Source organism: Pleurodeles waltl, chromosome 5 (genome assembly GCF_031143425.1).
Source record: "Pleurodeles waltl isolate 20211129_DDA chromosome 5, aPleWal1.hap1.20221129, whole genome shotgun sequence".
NCBI classification, from domain to species: Eukaryota; Metazoa; Chordata; class Amphibia; order Caudata; family Salamandridae; genus Pleurodeles; species Pleurodeles waltl.
This window is the reverse complement of record NC_090444.1, coordinates 173,943,263-173,964,056: the sequence shown is the minus strand read 5'-3', so window position 1 is coordinate 173,964,056 and position 20,794 is coordinate 173,943,263. Positions and strand designations below refer to the sequence as shown.

The window sequence follows — 20,794 nt, the reverse complement described above, 5'->3', positions numbered from 1 at the left end:
GTGTAGCCATGCATGTCTTCTGACTGTAATGGCTGGGATAACGCTCCTTGCAGCTGTATCAGCAGCATCAAGGGCAGATCTTATTCGCTTGCTAGTAATCGCTTGCCCTTCCTCTACCACTTGTTGTGCCCGCTTTTGGTGTTCTTTTGGGAGATACTGTATAATATCCTGCATCTCATCCCAATGTGTTCTATCACAGCGGGCTAGCAGTGCTTGAGAATTAGCTATTCTCCATTGATTTGCTGATTGGGAAGCAACTCTTTTCCCGGCAGCGTCAAATTTTCTGCTCTCTTTCTCAGGAGGGGGTGCATCTCCTGAAGACTGGCTATTGGCCCTCTTTCGTGCTGCACTAAACATCACTGAGTCTGGAGGCACCTGATGAATAATATAATCTGGGTCAGAGGGTGCAGGCTTAGATTTCTTTTCTATTCTAGGTGTGATAATTCTAGATTTCACAGGCTCACAAAAAATTTGGTCTGCGTGTTTTACCATGCCCTGTAACATTGGGAGGCATTGGTACCTAGAATGTGTTGAAGATAATGTATTAAATAAAACATTCTTCCAGTGGTCCAGAGTGCATTGTTACCCCAAGATAAGCTGCAGCCATGGCTATGACCTGGTTGTATACTGTGGTATCTTGAGGTGAAGATGGTTTGGATGGGTAAGTATCTGTCATTATCTGGGATGGGATCAGGAACATAGTAGATCCATGGGACCTTTATGTCTTCTTGCGAATAAAAAGTGTGTTGGAGAAGGCATTGGTGGAGGGCTGGTGTGGGGAGAGACAGATGGCTGTGGAGAATGAGGAGGAGAAGAGTGAGGAGGTACTGGCTTCTCCTTTTGCACCTTTGCTGGTGGCTGTGCAGTGTCCAGTTCCTCTTGGAATGCCAGCTTTCTTTTTGTTTTTAAAAGATGTGCTGTAATAATCCTTCCTGTCTCTTTATGGATGTGTATTTTAGATTGTCGCTCATCCATAATTTGTAGAATGGGCTCAATGTCCGACTCTTCCTCAGAGGATTTATGGCTTTCTCTTAATTTCTTGGAAAGTCCTTACTCCTCTGTATAGGATGTCTTTTTTGGTTCTGAAGTCTGTTGTTTTTTCGGTACCAAAAATGTTATGGAAGGTCTCGGCTCCGAAGCTGCCGTTCGAATCTTCAACTCCAAAACTAGTTTTTTTCCTGCTGGAGTCCAAAATGGAGCCTTTTATAGTTTCTCGACTTCGAAGTGGACTGAGAAGTGGCCTTTTTCGGCGCCGATCCCGAAGGTCGGTCGCCGACAGTCTTTTTTCAGGCTGAACCATGGCCTTCCGGCAGTGCTGTACCCAAGGCCTTAGGATGTTTCTTGTGTGGGGGTACAGGGGCAGATGTACTCACAAGCTGGCCAGCTGTGATGGGTCTGTTCGGAGTCTGTCTCGGATGGAGACTGCTGTCTCGCCTGCTCTCCTTCGGTGACGTCGAGATGTTCACTGCTTTTCGATGCCATTTCAAGTCTTCGTGCCCTTTGATCTGAGAGTCTTTTTTGATCGAAACAATCAACAGGCCTCACAGTTTTCCTCCTGATGGTCTGGAGAAGGGCACAAGTTGCAAACCAAATGCTGGTCTGTATGGGGGTACTTCGCGTGGCACAGAGTGCAGAATCTGAATGGAGTTCAAGGTTTCTATGATGCAATGCATTTCATGTGGCAGGAGTTGAGGAAAGAGCAATTTGTGGAGGACACTTCAAAGGAAATTGTATTAATGCTACATGCATTCCAAATATATTCAGAAACAAATTCCGAACTACAGCATTACCCCACTGAATTGGCGGGGAAAACAGAGCAAACTCTTATACCCAAGTATGTTGCAGGACTCTCGTTACTGAAACAAGACTGCTGGATTTGGGGTGGCAGCACCACTGTTTGTGGGCGATTGAATCAATCCCACACCGTCTTGGCAACTGTCGGCCCAACCCTTTCCACTAGCTAGCAGCACCTCACCTCATCCAAACATAGAAAGCAAAGGTGATTTGTGGCAGCCTGACGCATGACACTTCTCAGGGGATGTTGTAGTCGACAAATCTCACCCCTTTCTTTCGTTACTTAAAGGTCTCTCACACACACACACAGGCCAAAGAAAAGATGCAGGATGGTTTTCAATATATTTATTGAAAAGACTGCAATCCACGATAAAATATATGAGCTGCAATTAATATGACACATAACAGGATTAGAATCGTTGTGACCAGCGGGAAGAACAAACAAGCCCAGAATACTGGAATAACATGCATATATGAATTCTGCTTAACCTCTAACTTTTAAGTGAGTGCATAGCAGTGATAGCTCAATCTGTCCATACTTAGTGTATGAGAGGAGCAGCCACCCCATTACATGGAGAATAGGGGTCTGCTCTCCGCTTCCTTAGCTTGTTGTAGAGAAAGGGCTGAGCTTAGCTCTGAAATGGCATACAGGGTGGATGGATAAGCTGGCTGGCATGACTTCCCTGTTTTCCCTTGGCCTGTCCAGTGTTTTTATAAGAAACTCATTTCTGTTCCGTGAAAAGGGCCTGACAGGAGCATGTGAAAAGTGTCAGACTGTTTACACACACTTGTGGCAACAATGCTAGCTGGATTATCATGTACTGTTATTGTCAGCCGGGGACTGAGGTACAAGGTGAAATGTCATGCACAGAAATAACGCATTTGCAGAATCACAGCTGATGACAAGAATAAAAACATCCCCTCTGAAAAGCAGGCTAACTAAAAATTAATAAAACTGAATATAAATTAAATCAGGGCAAATTTGTAGGTGAAATGGCGCAGACCTAAAATGTGTGCCCAAGCAAAGTGTAAAATGAACCCACAACAATCTGAATCTGGAAAGCATACAGAATCATGGTCAACTAGAATGCACTAATAGGAAAATGTATTCATTATTGTACAGTACAAAACACTACAAAAGTGCTGTTGCTGAAGTAAAACCAATTTAAATAGTGATACAAGCCTCAATAGTCACAAAAGAACGGGATCCAGGTTTCTTCTGATCATTGAATGATTCAAATCTGTTTTTATTGTCAAAGCGTTTAAGGAAACATCCACTTTCAAGAAGTGTCATAACGCTTACAACTAACATAGTAAAAACATATTGCATCACAACATATAACTTTATACCCCACCCGTCCCGTGCCCTTCCTCGGGGTACCCACTACCCTCCAACTAATAAGAGAATGCTTAGTCAGTGGATGTTGTATCAGTCTTGTTGGCGGTCCTTTCCTCAGTAGGGTGGTGTAGTCTGAGCAAACGCAGATATTTAGGACACGTCAGTTCCCTGAATTCTTGGGAGAGAAGAGAAATATTAGGTTGCCAAAGACCTCTGGAGGAGTCCATTCAGGATGTCAGGACTAAGGTGAGCTTTTCCATCCCTAGGATGTGCCATAGATGGTGGAGCCAGCTCAGGTGTGTCAGGAGGGTGGCGGAACACCAATGCGCAGGAATGGCTTGGTGAGCTGTGCCTAAAGTCAGACCAATGTGACACCCTCTGCTGGACTTGAGCGGAAAAGTGTGTGTGTTGGAGAGACCCAGGGTTGTGTTATCTGGGAATCGAGGCACGTGCATGTTTAGATGTGTGTTGATGTCTGTAAGAGCCAATTTCCAGAATCGCGCATAACTTGGAGCTGTCCCAGAGTACATGGAGTAGGGTCCCAGATGACCCACAGTCCACGTTGCATGTTTGATTTCCTTTTTGTATACCGATGGGCGTGAGATACCAGTCAGTGATGATTTTGGTAGATGTCCCTATATTAGCAGTATTGCGAGCTGTGTCATTTTGCTTAAATGTTTTTATTGTTCTTTTTTTTTTATCATCATCAAATAAGCATTACAATACAATTGCGTTGTTTAAAATGTCACACTCATGCACTTTCCAGGTACTGTGCATAACTCCTAGAACTCGCCCCCACAAGTCCACAAAAGTTTGCCCTTAGTCAAATAAAGTCAGTAATAGTAGCGAGCCCCTTATCAGACCTGGAAGTGCCTGAGTGGGTCATAGTCATTGGGAATTGATTCGTTGAGGGTCCGTCTACTTCGGCTCAAGGGCATTTCCTTGCACAGTGTGTGTCTACATTTCTTAGTTGTGGTATAAGCAGCATGTCCATGGACTCATTTATAAATGTGGATTCAAGGTTAATAATAAACGGAACAATGTAATACAAAGAAAAGGTAATACAATAAAACATGGAGCCCCAATCAGTCGCCCCACCAAGAGTAGGGAGCCCCCCCCCCCCATTATAACTATACAAATGACTTTACATTCAAGAGCTAACTCACGCATAAATATAAGTTGCCAACGATGAATTGACCAGAAACAGTATAACGGAGTATGTAAGATAGTAAGAATACCAATGTCATTTCCAACATGTTAATTGCCTATTCCTGTGGTGCTTCTGTAACTTGGTGACCTGTTATATTAGAGTCTGAGTCTGTGTCTGTGTCTGGACCACGTAAGACTGCCAGCATCTCATCCAAGCTGACGGACAGGGGATATTTGTGTATGTCCAGTGTATCCTCGCGTCTCAACACCACCCCCTCAGCCTCTGCCCAGGTCAGAAAAGTGTGTTTCCAAGCCAGCCCGGATGGTGGTTCAGTAGGTTTCCATTTCCGGGTGATCAAACATTTGGCTGTTAGAAGCCCAAGGTCCAGGAATCTTGTGGATGCTTTGTCATTTTTGTTTCTGGGAAATAGGCCAAGGATACAGGATTCCCACTTATGTAGCAGGGGACGTGATGTGTACGTCGATAGACACTACGTGATTGTTCTCCAGCAGGTACGTAAGGAGGGACACAACCACAACATGTGGAGAATGTCCACGTTTACTTGCTTACAGCGGGGGCAGGGCGCATCAACACGGTTAAAATATTTTTTAATGCAGGCCGGAGTGAGGTATGCTCTATGGATAATATAAAATTGAAAGAGGGGGAAATCTAGAATTGCGGAGGATAGTGGTGTGGCTGGACAAGGCTAATCCCACATTGAGTCTGTAAAAAGATTATTGTGGGCATGCAGTGCATGTGTTCTGAGCGTGTGTGTGAACCATCGAATCAGATACCTGCCCTGTCCCATAACCTGCATTTATTGTATTAGTAAATGAGTTGGGGGTTCGGTTGTCAGGTCCCCCCCCGCCATTTACTCGATAATGCCCTTGTCATTGAACTGAATAGCAGGAATTGTCCTGCTGGGAGGCCTGTCTCAGCCACCAGTTTGTTAATGTGCTCAGTTTGTTGTCGCTATAGAGATCGCCTCGCATATATAAGTCCACAGCATGCCAAGGTCTAAGTTCGGTAGCAGACGTGAGTCCCAGACTGCGTGGTGTACCTAATTGTGCTAATGCCGGATCAAAGGGGATAATTCCCTTCGTAAGATTTCAGCATCTACTGTAACAGCGATAGGCCACATTTAGCAAAAGTACTTCAGGTGGTGCCTAACTGGTGAGTGGATGGAAAAGGTGTGCTAGTTACGCAAGTGTCCAGGGCTTGGAAGTGGTCGCCGTATCGAAAAGTGGACGTTCCGCCAGCCATTGGGCCACCCATTAAAGCTCTGAGGCCAAATAGTAATGTTCCAGGTTTGGTGCCGAGAGGCCGCCTTGAGCTAAAGGCAATAAAGTTTTTTCAGTGCCACTCTGCATCAGCCTTTGTTCCAGATAAATTCCCTTATTCTGGGTTCTAGCTCTCTAAACAAACTGGTTGGGACATAGTATGGTAAGTTGGAAAAGTAGTACAGTAAGCGTGGAGGCATTATCTTCAAGAGGGTGATTCTTCCTGCTACTGAGAGTGGCAGTGATTGGCAGAAAGTCATCTGGGAACGAATGGATGTCACTGCCCTTCTAAGATTCCCATCATGTAGATCTTCACTTCTGTGATATATCTGTATACCCAGATATCGGAACATCCTTGGTTGGCAAGAGACACTAACTCCTGAAAGGCACAGGTCTGGATTCTGTAGTGCCGGGTCAAATGGGAAAATGCATGACTTTGTCCAGTTGACTCGCAGACCCAAAAGGGTGGTGAATTGTTGCAGGATGGTCCCAACCACCGGAGGGACGTTATCAATCTCTCTGAAATACAACAGGAGGTCATCAGCATACAGTGATATGATGTGTGGGCTGTCACCTATTACAATCCTCCAGGCATCCCCTCGTCTGCGAAGCACCGCAGCCAACGGTTCCATTGCTAGGGAGAACAGCAATGGCCCATGCCCACTTCAACCGGGTCAGCTATGTTCCTACCCACTTTGACCCGAATCCGGGGGCTGGTGTATAATAGTTTCACCATCCGTAGAAAATAAAGACCAAAGCGTTGCAAAGATTCAAATAAGTAAGGCCATTCCAAGGAGTCAAAGGGCTTCTCCAAATCAATTAAGAGGCACACCGCTCAAGGCCAGTCCCGCGTTGAGTATCTCATGACCCGAAATAGGCATTTGATGTTATGAGAGGTGTAACCTGCAAGTACGAATCCGTTCTGGTCAGGATGAACCAGATGTGGAACCAGGGTGGGGTGGGGGGTGGGTGGGGGCTGGCAACCGTGTCACCAGGACTTTGGCAAGGATTTTGTAATCAGTATTAAGCATCACCAGCGGTCTGTAAGAACCGAGCTCCAACGGGTCCCTTACAGGTTTGGGTAGTGACACCAGCAGTGCCTCTCTCTCTGCGATGCAAACAGGGATGCCCCCTGTATGGATTCCTCATTATAGGTGGAGGAGGTGAGACTCCAGGGTTGTAGAAAAGGCTTTGTAAAAGTCAGTCGGCAAGCCATCCGGTCCCGGGGTCCTACCTGCAGATAAGGCATGGATACTGTCCTGGACCTCAGAGAGTGTACGGGTTCTTCCAGTTCTTCCCGAAGGTCATCAGTCAGGCAGGGCAGGGTAATGGAGGAAACAAAATTGTCATAGTCTGGTTGGTGTACAATTGCAGTAGTGCTGTAGAGTGTATCGTAATATCTCGTAAGCTCAGAGTGGATTTCCAAAGGAGTATGAAGCACATTCCCAGTCGCTGAGCGGAGTTCCGTGATAGGGCTATGGTCTTGTTCTTGTCGGATCAACCAAGCTAACAGTTTTCCCGATTTATCAGCAGAGGCATGTGTGTGTGCTGAGTGGGCTGCATAATTTAGGCAACATAGTCTCTCTAAGAGGGATATATATGTTCTGCCCAGGCTGATAATTGTGCTGTTTCTGTAGGGTGCTGAGTAGCTTACTGTTCGTGTTGCATCAGAGTTCTTTCAACCCTTGTGAGATCGCTCTCAACAGTGTTATGCAAATTCCATTGCGTACCCATACAGTGGCCCCTAATGAAGACGTTAAATGCTTCCCATTCGATCAAGCCAGAGGATGCTGTGCCAGTGTTATGTTTGAAATATTCAGGGATCGCTCCATCCAGTGGTGTCCTAAATCCCTCATCCTCCAGCAGCTCAGGTCGCAGCCTCCAGGTAGGAACACGTGAGGGACAGATGTCCCATCCCAAGTGCAGAAGTTGTGAGTTGTGGTCTGAGTGAGTACGCCCCAAGTAGTCAGTTTCTAGCACTGCATGATGTAGATTAGTTGTACACAACATTCTATCAAGACGAACATGCAGTTGGTGCGGAGCAAAGTAATATGAATAGACTCTTGCGTTGGTATTACGGTGACGCCATGTGTCTAAAAGGTGCCAATTCTGGATCCAGCTGCTCAATGCACGAGCAGCAACCACAGTAGGTGCAGTAGGCAATGGGGGGGGAAGGATCAGTCCAAATAAGGATCCAATACACTATTAAAGTCACCTCCTAAAAACCAGGGGAGCTCACTTCAACTTGAAAGCTGGTTAGATAACAAGTGGAGGAAGGAGGTCTGATCTGTGTTCAGTGCATATATGGAACCCATCTCCAGAGCTCAGCCCGGAAGTCATCCCCCTACCACCAGGGCATAGCGCCCCTGCGTGTCAATTTGTTCTTCTGCCACAAAGGGGGCTCCCGGTCTGATCCAAATAAAGGCTCCTATGGCATAGGAAGAATAACCTGTCGCACAGAGTTGTCCTCTCCATCGGCGCTGCAACCTGGTCACCTCAGGTTGCACGAGGAGTGTTTCCTGCAAAAATGCTATGTTTATTGAGTGTCTTAACATATGAGAATACAGAATATCTACATGCTGCCTCGCACATTGCACGTGAGGATGGTAAAGGGATTCATGGTGGGTCATTGTGATGATAATGTCTAGTTGACTGGGCACCAGGAATGGGGAAGAATGTGTTGCCTGCGGCAGAGCTCCCGCGGGCTTGCAGGCAGAAAGGCTCCTGGCTCCATGCTAAAACAAACAAATAGAATACCATTACAGCAGAGGGACAACTGTTATCTGTCAAAACTAAGCACATTGTAGAGTTAACAGAACAGGTGTAAGCAAGAGGTCTCCACTAATAGGAGATTGGGATGGGCAAGTTGAGGTGTGTGCAATTTTAGATTAGGGCAGTTCCCCCGGTCCAACATAAATGCAGGGTGCCAATGGCAGCAGGGTAGAACTGTGTGTGGGGAAAACAGAGGATGAGGCACCACGCAAGGAGCTGCCTCCAGTGGTCGGGGACGCCGAAGCCGGCACTGGCGCAGTCAGGTCATCCGCCAGGTCGCAGGAGGGCCAGCAGAGACAGCGTCCAGTCAGTCAGACATTGTGACAGTTGGGGAGTTCCCAGGTTTCCCATGTGATATCGCTGTGAGGTGAAGGTCATCAGGCATGGGGTGGTATGGTAAAGCTAGAGTAAGTCATCTGCTGTGTCACCGTCAGGTGAGCCGAGGATCCCACTTCAGATGAGGTCTCGAGAGAGGAAAGATCCTCTCCATTAGACTGAGAGCTCTGCCTCTGCATCCGAGATGACTGGGAGTGCATTAATGGCCGCTGCAGACTGCAGTGCACAGCGCAACGTTCTTTTATGATTTGTTCCAGATCGGGCACATGCTTTACCTTCTTTGGGGCAGCCGCTCAATTTCTGCAACCTCTTCTTTTGCGGGAGTTAGGACCTTGCATTGGTGGTGATTCTGTTTCTGTGTCCTGTCTGCTGATGCGGTTTGTGGACTCCAGCCACTCCCAGGTTGCCCCCGGCATGGTAAAAAAGTGTCTTGCCCTCGGTTGCTATTCAACGTCTGGCTGGAAAGAGGAGGGAGTTTGCATTTTAAAAGGCAGAAATGAGGCATGTTCCCTCTGTACAGCCGTCGTATAGTCTGGGAACAGCATGACCTATGTGTTATCCACTCGGACCGCGGTAGTGACCTGACCACCCAGAGGATGATATGTCTGTCTGCATAATGAAGTAGGCGGAGCAGAAAGGGATGCGGGCCGGCCCCCAGAGGTTGTGTGCTGGTAGGGACTCTGTGAGCTCATTCCACAGAAAAGAAAGGCATCAGTGAGGCCTCTGGCACCAGCCCACAATGCCATGATTCAGAGTACGCAACCGCATCTAGGCCTTGAACGCCCTCCGGAAGGCCTATAACACGAATGTTATTTCTCCTGGTGCGACCCTCAGCATCCTCAACGTTGTGCTCCAGCATTCCTATACGGTCCAGAGCGTCCTGTAGTGAAGACTCCAGTTGAGACGTCTAAGGTGTCAGATCATGGAACTTGTCCTCTAGTGTGCGTGTTGTCTGCCAGTTCGCAGTGGTCCGCATGGAGCAAGGTAAGATCGCTAGCCACTTTGTCGATTTTGCCCTCCAGTGAAGTGCGGGCTTGTTCCAAAGAGGAACCAATGTGTTCCACTGCTGCCAGTACAGCATCCAGCTTGTGACTGTCTGGGTGCAGCGTCTCAGACAGCAGCCTAGCTCCAGTCCTAGAGCGTAAGCGGCCTGCACCCACCATGTCTATCCCAAGGGAGACTATGGGGAGTGGTGCAGACCGTTGCCTCAGGTGCCAGTCAGGTCTCAAACAGCACAGGTGTGGGGGGAACCACTTGCACGCGCCATCTGGTTAAGTAGGCGCAGCAGCATGAGCAGCCCCCTCCTCCGTCACGCCACGCCACCACCACCAAGGAGAATGGAATGTAAGTGTTACGGTAGTAGATGGCTGGGGTGGCCGAGTAGGTCAGCACATTTGGGTATGCCCCATGAGGGGGTGATAGGATAAAGAAGAGTGACTTCCCTTCCCCTTGGACTCGTAAACCTCAGCGAGCATACACTGGTTACGAGAAGGGGCTCCTCTGCAGTAATTTCAGCTGTCGCCCGTAGTTGGGCTCAGGTCTGTGGACGACAAGAGCAGAAATGGGACAGGCCCGCTTGCATGCTCGTCAAAGCCGGTAGAGAGCAGCTTTACGAGCAGCCTCTGCCCCTGCCACAGGTGAGTCTCTTGGTGGCCACTCCAGGGGCAAGCAGCCACAGTGCCTGACTGCCCCCGCAACCACTGGTCGCCCCGAGGGGGGGGGGGGTGGGTCAGCCAAACCAGAAGGCATCACTACTCTTCCCCCTGCACCCCACATGCCTAGCCTCAGGACTGCCCTCTGCCGCAGCAGACAGGGGCTCAATTGACTAGCGATGAATGGAGGTGAGTCAATACCTCCCACTTGACTCAGCGTTTAAACACTGCCGTCACTACTCGGCTGGCAACGCGCATCTTACCCCACCCTGGTGCGGCCGTAAATTTCCACCTCTGCAGGTCCTGTTCATTTGGGCGCCGCTACACAGGCCCCTCCCAGAAGCGTATCTCGCAGGTCGGCGGTCCCGGCGGGTACTCAATGCTCCCCCAGTCACCCCAAGCGCCACAACTCACTCTCGGGGAGTTCCGCCTGATGGTGTGTGAGTCGGCCGCTGGTCATCGGCCCCCCACTGCTGTATTTTGTACAGATAATCTGGGGTTGGCCGCGGAGCTCGGCTAGATAGAGCCAGCCATCTTGGCCTGCCGGCCACACACCCCTTCTTTTGATCATTGAAGATGGCATAACTATTCAAATTGGCTTTATTTTAGCAACAGCATTAGGGTAGGCATTGGAAGATGCAGGTGTAAAAGCATCTCCCTACAAGTAAATCCCAGGAAACATTTTTTATGATTCTAGCAACACATGCAAGCCAAAACTAAGTGACTCAGGCATTCACATCCATCTTTACCTTTGATGCCTTCTCAGCTTTAAGCCTTCTGACCACCTCTCCTTGCTCGGTTACTTTTTCATAAAGAGCTTTGCAGTCTGTTGTGCTGGGGGATGTTGAAGCAAGGGCAGCAGTAGAAGACTTACTAACACCTGAAGCTGCAGGAGGGTTTCCAGGCTTGTATTCTACACCAGTCAATTGCTTATATTCAGATTTTAGACTCAGAAGTGCTTTCACCGCAACATCAACCTGATCCTGAGGGGAAAAATATGAATTAAGAAAAGACTAAAAGATAGAGCAGTAGAGAATGCTCAGTACAACATTTCAAACCCTCTTTTGGCCCAGCCACTTTACAACCATACAAAGTACGTATTCCTGAACTAAAAATAAACCACTGGATTACCAAAGCCACTTTTGTTTCAGTAATCCTGTCCTATATCAGGCCCACAAGGTCTGCACAGGTAATAAAATAATGCTAATCTTCAAAGTAGCAACCTCATGTTTGTAAGTCTGATTTAACCAACCTGAAATTATATCACGTAGCCATCCTTTTTGGCCAGCAGCCATCGCTCCCTCTTGCGTGGCCACTGCTGCTGCCGCTGTCCTTTCACAGAGCCTGCTGGCTCTGTGTTGGAGGCCCTCTTCCACCTACAGGCACCCGCCTGTGCCTCACCCCTGGTGGACATCTGCTTCTGTCAGGTCTGTCTTTTTCTCTTCTTTCATATTTTATTTTTTTCTCCCACCTTTACAATTTTTTACTCTGTTTGGCTTTTAAGCACCCTTGTTAGAGCGTGCTTTCTTGTAGAACTTACCAGCCGCTGCTGCCCCCACGGCTCTGCCCCCGCCCTCGTAGCACTTCCTGCCCTCCCACCTCCCGCTGACCAATCCCTGTCCCCTTCCTCCCCTTAAGGGTGGCCGCTGTGTGGCTGCGCAATGGCGTGCCAAAGGCCAACGTACGCTCTCTACACAAGCACACCGTGGAGCTTTGGAACCTGATAGACGCCACCCGCTCAGACATCACCTTCCTCACCAAGACATGGACAAAACTCAATCTCCGGACCAGACATCGCTATCCCCATCGACTACAAGCTGCTCTGCAAAGACCAATCCTCCAGACCAGGAGGTGGCATAGCCATCGCCCACAAGACCACCCTCCGACTAACTATCAACACACAGAAATTCTCCCCCCTCATGGAGCACCTCCACTTTCAAGTGCACACCGCACCTGTGGAATCCTCACCTACACAACAAGACTGCGCCTAGCTTTCAGCAACTCCATCATAGACATCATAGCACCCCCGCATTAATCTCCAGCAACCACATACTCGTCGGAGACCTTAACTTCCCCGTTAATGACCTCAGCGACCACAAAACCTCATCCCTTATCGAGAACCTGGACACAATCGGGCTCAAGCAACTGGTCACTTCACCAACGCACACTGCTGGACAAACTCTCAACCCTATTTTCCCAGTCAGCACATACATCATCATTGACGACTCACCCCTGCTAACCTGGACTGACCATCACTGCATCCACTTCTCCATCTCCACACTTATAGCACACACCTACACAACTCACCCCCCCACCTCACAGGAGATGCAACCAGACCACAGAGGATCAACTCGTAAGCACACTCAACAATTCGCCGCCCCCCCAACAGACCAGATGCCAACATGTCAGCACCCAACCTCTACAAATGGATCACAGACTGTGCCAACACCCTGACTCCTCTCTGAACACAAAGGGGAAACACACCACCAAGAAAGCCAGTTGGTTCACCCCAACACTCCAGGATTCAAAGCGCACCTGTAGGAGACTGGAGAAGAAATGGCAGAACACCAAATCCTCGGAATACCTTGCAGCCTTGAAATCAGCCACAAGATCCCATCATGGCTTCATTAGATCCACATGGAAAACAGCCCTGCAGAACAGCATCAACACCACCACAGACAACACAAAAGAACTCTTCAATGTAAAGAATTTGCCAAACCACAAGCCAAGACTTCCAACATCCCTCCATCTCAGGACCTCTGCGAGAGACTAGCCACCTTCTTCCATCGGAATATCAAGGACATCCATGACAGTTTCGGATACCAAGACCCTCCGAACTCACAGACAAAGCCCCCCTCACAACAGAAGAGATGCGCTCCATCATGAGCAGCATCCACTCTGGAGTCTCTACCACATCTTCAACAAGGCCAGTGCCTCAATCCCACCGGAGCTCCGCAAGACCATCAACTGCTCCCTTGAATCAGCAAAGTTCCCCGAAAACTGGAAGCCCACTGAGATCAAGCCACTGTTGAAGAAACCCACAGCTGACCCTACAGATGTCAAGAACTACCGCCCCATGTCGCTACTACCCTTCCCAGCCAACGTCCCTGAGAAAGCAATCAACATTCAGCTCCGCCATCCATCGAGGACACCACCACCCTGGACATCTTCCAGTCAGGGTTTCAGAACTAACCACAGCACCAAAAATGCCCTGCTCACTGTCACAGATGACATCCGCTCCCTCCTCGACCATGGAAAAACAGCAGCCCTCATCCTACTAGAACTTTCAGCCACCTTTGATACACTGTACCACTGCACCCATGGCGCCAGATTCCACACAGAAGGCATACATTGCGAAGCCATTCGATGGATACATTCATTCCTGACAGGCAGAACACAAAGTCAGGCTCCCACCACACCTGTCAGAACCTACAGAAATCAGCTGGGGAGTACCCCAAGGATCTTCATTGAGCCCCACGTTCTTCAACATCTAAATTACCCCGCTGGCTCAATCGTCAGGAACCACGGTATGAACATCGTCTGCTATGCTGATGACACCCAGCTGATCATCTCCCTAACCGAAAACCCCTCAACAGCCAAGAAGAACTTCAAAGACAGGATAGAAGCAGTCACCACCTGGATGAAGGAGAGCTGCCTCAAGCTGAACTCCAACAAGACCGGGATCCTCATTCCTGAGACATTCCTCTTTAGCCAGGGATGACTCCTGGTGGCCCTCAGCACTCCACAGCCCACCTACCTCCACAGACCACACACGAAACGTCAGTGTCGCCCTCGACTAAACGCTCACCATGACCAGACAGGTCAACTCGGACGCATCTACCTGCTTCCACACCCTCGAACTCACAGAAAATCTTCAGATGGATACCAACCGACTGCCCAAAGACTGACGCATGCCCTTATCACAAGCAGACTTGACTACGGCAACACCCTCTATGCCGGAACCTCCAAGAAGAACCAGAGCAAGGAGCAACAAATCCAGAACGCCGCCGCCAGACTCGTCTTGAGCATTTGCCTCTGAGAACACATCGCAAAACATCTGAGAGCCCTCCACTGGCTCACAGTCGCTAAGAGGATCAACTTCAACCTCCTTGAACACACCTACAGAGCCCTCCACAACATCTAATCAGACTACCTCAACAACTGCCTGACCTGGTACTCCCCTTCCAGAGTTCTCCGCTCCTCCCAGCAGTCGCTCGTCAACATACCTGCATAAAACAAATACCTCAGCTATCGCCATCACTATCTCAATTCAGGAAGGACCTCAAGACTTGGCTCTTCGGCTGAACCCAGAGGACATACCCCACAGTGCCTTGAGACCCTAAGGGCGAGTAGCACACTCTAGAAATACTTGATTGATTTATTGATTGGCCCTGCCTGTAACTATTTCAAATTCTGCATCTCATTACATTTTACATTAGTGCCACCTTTTTTACATTAGATCCAGGAACTTAAGCTCATCATACAATACAGAATCACTCTGCAGTGTGGATGCCATGCTCTAATCTTTACTTAAGCCACTAAACTGTGGCCATGCACTCATGGTGGCCTCCGTCAAGTGTGTTGCTGACTCAGAGTAAAATATTGCATTATAATATTGTAAAGTTGGCAATCCAGACAGTCTGGATGACATAGAACGTTCACAAAAGAAAAACACACATTCATCATACAAGTGAACTCAAGTCACCTTCGGACATACATAATAATGGAGTTGAATGCATTCAGTGCTCATGTTCCCCTCTATTCTCTTAAACAGGATCAGAATCATTTCACACAGAGTGAGGACAGAAATTTGGAAATACTTTGACAGCATGAGTGTGGCCTAGCATAAAACTTCAATCCTCCTCTGTACTCTATAAAGGTTTAGTGAACATTTGTAAACTCCCCGGATTCCTGGGTGAGAAATTCTTGCACAATATCTGTGAGCCAAAGCTCACCACCTTTGTGATCCAGCCTAGGCCTCACCAATATCCTATCTGAGCAACCTTTCAGCACTGCAAGAGTCTGGGAGGTCTCGGTTCCTGTATATTCCTGCAGCTACTGCTCATTCCAGGCCATCACATGACTACATAAATAATATGAGGCCAGAAGGGCACCAGGGAAACCTGAAGGTCTGTTCCTTGATCCAGTGCTTGTAGGCCCAGAGTGCCAGAGGATCCTGCCTCTTTGCCTGGGGAGTTATTCATAGGGCTTCTTTTAACAACATTAAGAGATAATTTTTGCCTACCTTGTATCAATACTGAAAGAGACAGAGCTGAAGCTCAGCTCTGCATGTCTGCCTTCATGTAGACTACTCAGATTCCATTAACTCACACAGATTGCACGTGCACTCACTATCTCATCATGAGCCTCCAGTCACACTTTTATAGGCAATTAGCAACTCAGCTTCCCATAAATGTTGCTGCTAAACAAACTCTGCCCCTGCCCCTTCTGGCTCTCCAAACAAATAACACCCTATGCAGTCAGAGACCCAAGACCTATCTTTCAGATTAACAGAAGAGGTCATTTTTAAGGTGCAATAAATATTTAAAGTTATCCACTGACAGAGGGTGCATCCACCACCGAACAATTTCATATTGAATAGTTGCTTGAGATGCAGGCTCTTGGAATTTTAGTATTTCACAACACCCAAATCTAAGAGTCTAATCCATCCCTAGCATCAACAACTAACAATTTTGGAGTCTTCATGGAGCTCTAATTGCTCCTCCCTGGAGGTATGTCTGGTGCCCCTGTCAGACAAGCAGATCCCCGGTAGCCATGTTGCATGGACACTGAAGCTTTAACTGTGGTCTTAAATTATTTTGCCACCCAGAAAGAAAAATTTATTTAAATAGGAATCCCACTCCACTTTTAGGTAGTGTATTTTCGGCTTTCAATATTTTTAGCACTTAATCCAAAATCTCAGCTTAAGCCCCCCAAGTTCCCCTATCCCAGGGTTGCTAAAAACCTAGAGCAAATGGTAGACATATTGTGCACATTTGTAATTTCAGTATGGCACCTAGACTAGCGACATTACCTTCACAAATGAACCAAGGGTGACCTTCTACCCATGCGGGTTTTGGCTTTAAATATTTTTAGCACTTAAACCAAAACCTCATCTGAAGCCCACCAAGTTCCCCTTCCCTAGGGCTACTGAAAAACTAGAGTAAATGGTAGACATATTGTGCATATTTGTAATTTCAGTATGTCACCTAGACTAGAAACATTATCTTCACAAATGAACCAAGGCTGACCTCACCCTTGACTACAGTGTCAACCGAAATAGAGTATTTTCCAACATAAGGAGAGTGAGCTCTAGTAGGACTAGGACTTTCTGAATTTACTGGTGTTCATGAGTTAATTGCCTTACTTCTTTATCTACCAGCAAATACCGTTAAGCTACATCACCTTTTGTATTCTGACATATTGTCCCAAGTGGACAAGGGGATGTCCAGGCGTGGGTCTCTTGCTCGCTGCCACAGGATTCACGCTATGTCTTAACTTCGAGGCCTACTAAGCCCAAAAATCACATATAGTTTGGAATGGACTATTCCCTTGAGTAACAGGGTCATTACTTTCTTGTTTAAATAAAGCAGTCCTGAGCCTAGTGTGCAAGATTAGGTGAAAAATGATGGGATGGAATGGTACACAAAGCAACTGCAAGTGGTTATAGACTATGCAAAAGCATTCCTCCCATCAACGTTTGGGGCACACATAATACAACTCTAAACTCAAATTCTTTTTAGGGAGACTGATAGCAGTTAGTAGTTAGTCTTACGGATCGGTCTGTTAACACTGGTGCCCGCAGGTCTCAGTCCTACTGCTCCACAATGAGATAACCAAGTTTCTCCATTTAGGCATTTGAGCCTTTCAAAACAAGAAGGGTGAGCAATCAAGTCTCGCATTATACTGCTTTAGGGGTCAAAACCTCAGATACAATAGGACACACTGAATTACACGCAATAACTTTAAGGTTTAGTTGGTGTTTTATTGTTTAAGAATAAAATCACTCATTAACACAGATCAGTTAAAATCAGCTGGAGCTAGCCAAAAGATGATATGGGACGTGGAATGGGTAGCTTTTTATTTTATTTTTTATATGTGCTAAGCAGTGTAAACCTTCAGGATATTTGCCAGTTATGTACAGTCTCTCTCTTCATCACCCATCACATGCTTAGTAATATATAATCATCTTGTCCATCATAGACCTCTTGGTCTATGTCACTGCACCGACAAACTCGATAAACAATCTGCACCCAAATTCTTTGCTCCCAGAAACATACACATTAAAGTCAAAATCCTGAAGGACCACCACTGGCTTGCAAGTTTAAATTGACACAGTGTATGCCGTTTCTTGAGAACACCTCCTAAGGTTTGTGGCCAGTTTTAGTTGCATCTTAAATGTATTTCCTAAGCACAAATTCAACTTTTTGATCGCGCAAAACACTGTCAATGCCTCATTCTCTATTACGGATTTATTTCTGCCCCCTCTAAACTCCCTGTTACAGACATTATCCTCTCAGTCTTTCCCACTCCCTAGATGCTTCACTCCTGCATCTATCATGATGACAGTGCTTTCCCTCGTTCAAATCTGTTTAATCTGGAAGAATTTTCTAATCTACATTTTACCTCTGCAAACTTCTCATCACTCTTCAATCCATCTGAATTGAACTTGGTTACATACCTCCTTAAAAAAATCTGGGAACAATTTTTTTGTAGACTATGGCCAGCATAAAAAAAATAATCAATTCATCCTTATTAACGGGAATAGGAATTAGTTGTATGGCACATACTAATTCCTTCCTAGGCTCAGTACCTGCAGCCATCACTCTAAACACTCAACTTAATTCAAACTGAATTTAAATATCTCCACTTTTAATGTTAATTCACTCTCACCTAACCTAACCTTTTCAACACTCTTTGTAATGAAGGTGAACATGATCACAGCTCACAACCATACACCAGCACATCATCCTGAGAAATCTTGACTTCGGGAATGCCGTTCAGGACGTACTCTAAGATTCTTTGAAAGACAGAAGTAGCACACGTTAAACCAAAAAGGATTCCTTAAAAACCTAAATGTGCAAACAAAGTCACAACTGCAGTCAAATCCCTAGAGTTACAATGTTATTTTACCTGATGGGCTAAGACCAAGTCGAGAGTTGAAAAGACCTTTTACTCAGAGCATCAACATCATTTCTGTGATACTGGGAAGAGGATAACAGCCAACACCACCACATATGCTCACCTCATGCAGAACTATTCTGTCTTACCATTACCCACCAGTATGAGGTCAATCGTTCTGTCACCTAATCTTCTATTACCCCATCCACCTTTAACTTCTCCAGCGCTTTAATGATCGCTTCTCTGACTATAATGGGAAAGTTCATAACATTCCTAGTCTTGGATTGAGATCATTCAGTTAACCTAACAAAATACACATGACAAGTAGTCTAAGTCCTTTACAAAGCATCTGAAAAATTGCAAACAGATCTCTTACATACACCATTTGCCTTTGAGTTACCACTGGTTCATGTACCATATTCCTCAGTCTTGGAACTGGTTCAGAAAATCTTTACTGAGGCGTACCTGTCCTCATTCAGTTCACCTCCATATCCTTTGGGATTTATGTCTGGTTTGAACAGTTTGACACTGCCCTTCTATTACTTCTCAAACATCTCTGGAAATCAACATTATTTAGCTTTATAATCAAATAACATTTTGATGTACAGATTGCGGATATGGGCCACATCAAAAGGTCCGTACTCATACTCACACACATTCTGCAAACAATACTACTTTACACACCTCAACCTTTGACAAAAACTTAATTAACATTCTTCCTATCTGTACCACTCCAGTAATCCTTAGCAAAATGACCTCTACAAACAAATTTCCAACTTGGAACATCTTTGTTATCAGCCATATTCCCCTGCATTCCACACCTGTAACCCCTTCCTTGAAATTCTGACATGCCTGGTTCATTTAGATTAGTCCCGAGCACCTACACCATATCTCCATGTCAATTATATTTTTTAATCTCCTCCAAACGCGCCATGCAATGTACAAATGTCCTTAAGGAAGGGTTACATTAATGCCATAATTCCCCCCTGGTCTTTTCAACATTTCAAACCGGCATGACTTGATCCCAAACACGTTCCTCTAAACTGCTACCAAATTTACAAGTGGACATCAAATAGGAAAGCTCTATTATGTGCTTTTCCACTGACACTTAATTTCTTAACAAAGTGATATTGCTCACTTTTGGAAGTAATATGTACTCACTTTTGGGTAATGTCCTAACACTTTCTTTTACTTATTTTTGAAAACGGTATTTACGGTTAGGTTAAAAAAAAAAGGGTGGGGGGGGGGGGAAGGTAGGCATTTACTTTTTGAATGCTGTTAAAAATAAAAATTAAACACCCACTGGTTGTGCCACATAAGTATTTTCATTTTGCAGTTTTTTTTTTTTTTTTTTTTATAACAATGCCTCAAACAATTTCACTATACCGCTGTTCAGCGCGGCACACAAACTGACTTAAATGACCTCAAGCCACTATTCAAAATTCTACCCAATACTGTGTATAGTCACAACAGTACCAGGGCACCACTAATATTACCTGCAAATAAACAGCTATGGGTATGTTAATTTCCACAAATTCAATGATGACCCAGTGCTGCTGACTTTTTCCAAAGGAATGAAATACTGAAATATAGTGCCAGAAATTGTTGCTTTTAACTGCACTTTATGGGCTTGCCAGACTCCAGCTCAATTGCTCATACAAAGATAGCTTCCGACATGACATGGTCATACACCACGATGTTGTAAGTGCAGCGTATTGTAAGACATATCACGTAACCCTATGTTCTCAATGCAGCTCAGAAAACTAGATGATATCTCTGACGCTTTGTGCACTAGCTAACTGTATTACTGCAATCTTGTGGCTACTGGGGTAAATTAGTCAGGAGAAACATCCACGGAGATATTTAATTCAGCTGGCCCTTATCAAGTTAGAAGTCTTACCTTGGGTTCCTGGGACAGTCAGTGGTTATGTTGAAATGTTCTTTAGAGGTGTGATCATTTACCAAGGATGTCCCAATACAGTTCTAGGATGACTTTTCCTTTACGGGGCTGCACCTGAAACTACAGGTCGCGGTTAAGGAGTACCAGTGAGGGGTCATGCACAGCACTGTGAGCAATCACAAAAGTTACTGGGCCAACCAGGAACTGGTTCTGCATTGTTGATGGTAGACAATTTAAAGATGCGAGAAGACTGGAGTGGCGAAAGGTGAGGACCAAAACTCAGATGATTACCGAATAGACACAACCTCCTCCAACCAGTGTGAAGGACAACTGCCTAATGGTCTTCCTGTTGTCAAAGAAGATGTTACTGGAAACCTACAAGCACGGAATGGATTTGAAATGGATTGGTCTCACTCTTTTTGTTAGAAGGTAATGTACAGTACCAATCCC

General features: G+C 46.3%; 1 protein-coding gene across 3 annotated transcripts in view; it reads right to left on the bottom strand.

Annotated features, from left to right (window-relative positions):
- The window catches only part of EPRS1 (glutamyl-prolyl-tRNA synthetase 1), a 488,457-nt gene that overhangs the window by 260,735 nt on the left and 206,928 nt on the right, over positions 1-20,794 (bottom strand). For 2 of the 3 annotated variants that reach the window (XM_069233874.1, XM_069233875.1), the window contains exon 19: positions 11,073-11,306. The exons of the other annotated variant lie outside the window; for it this stretch is intronic. In XM_069233874.1, coding sequence (XP_069089975.1) covers positions 11,073-11,306 — 234 coding nt within the window. The remainder of the gene's footprint in view (positions 1-11,072; positions 11,307-20,794) is intronic. 3 annotated transcript variants of the gene reach the window in all.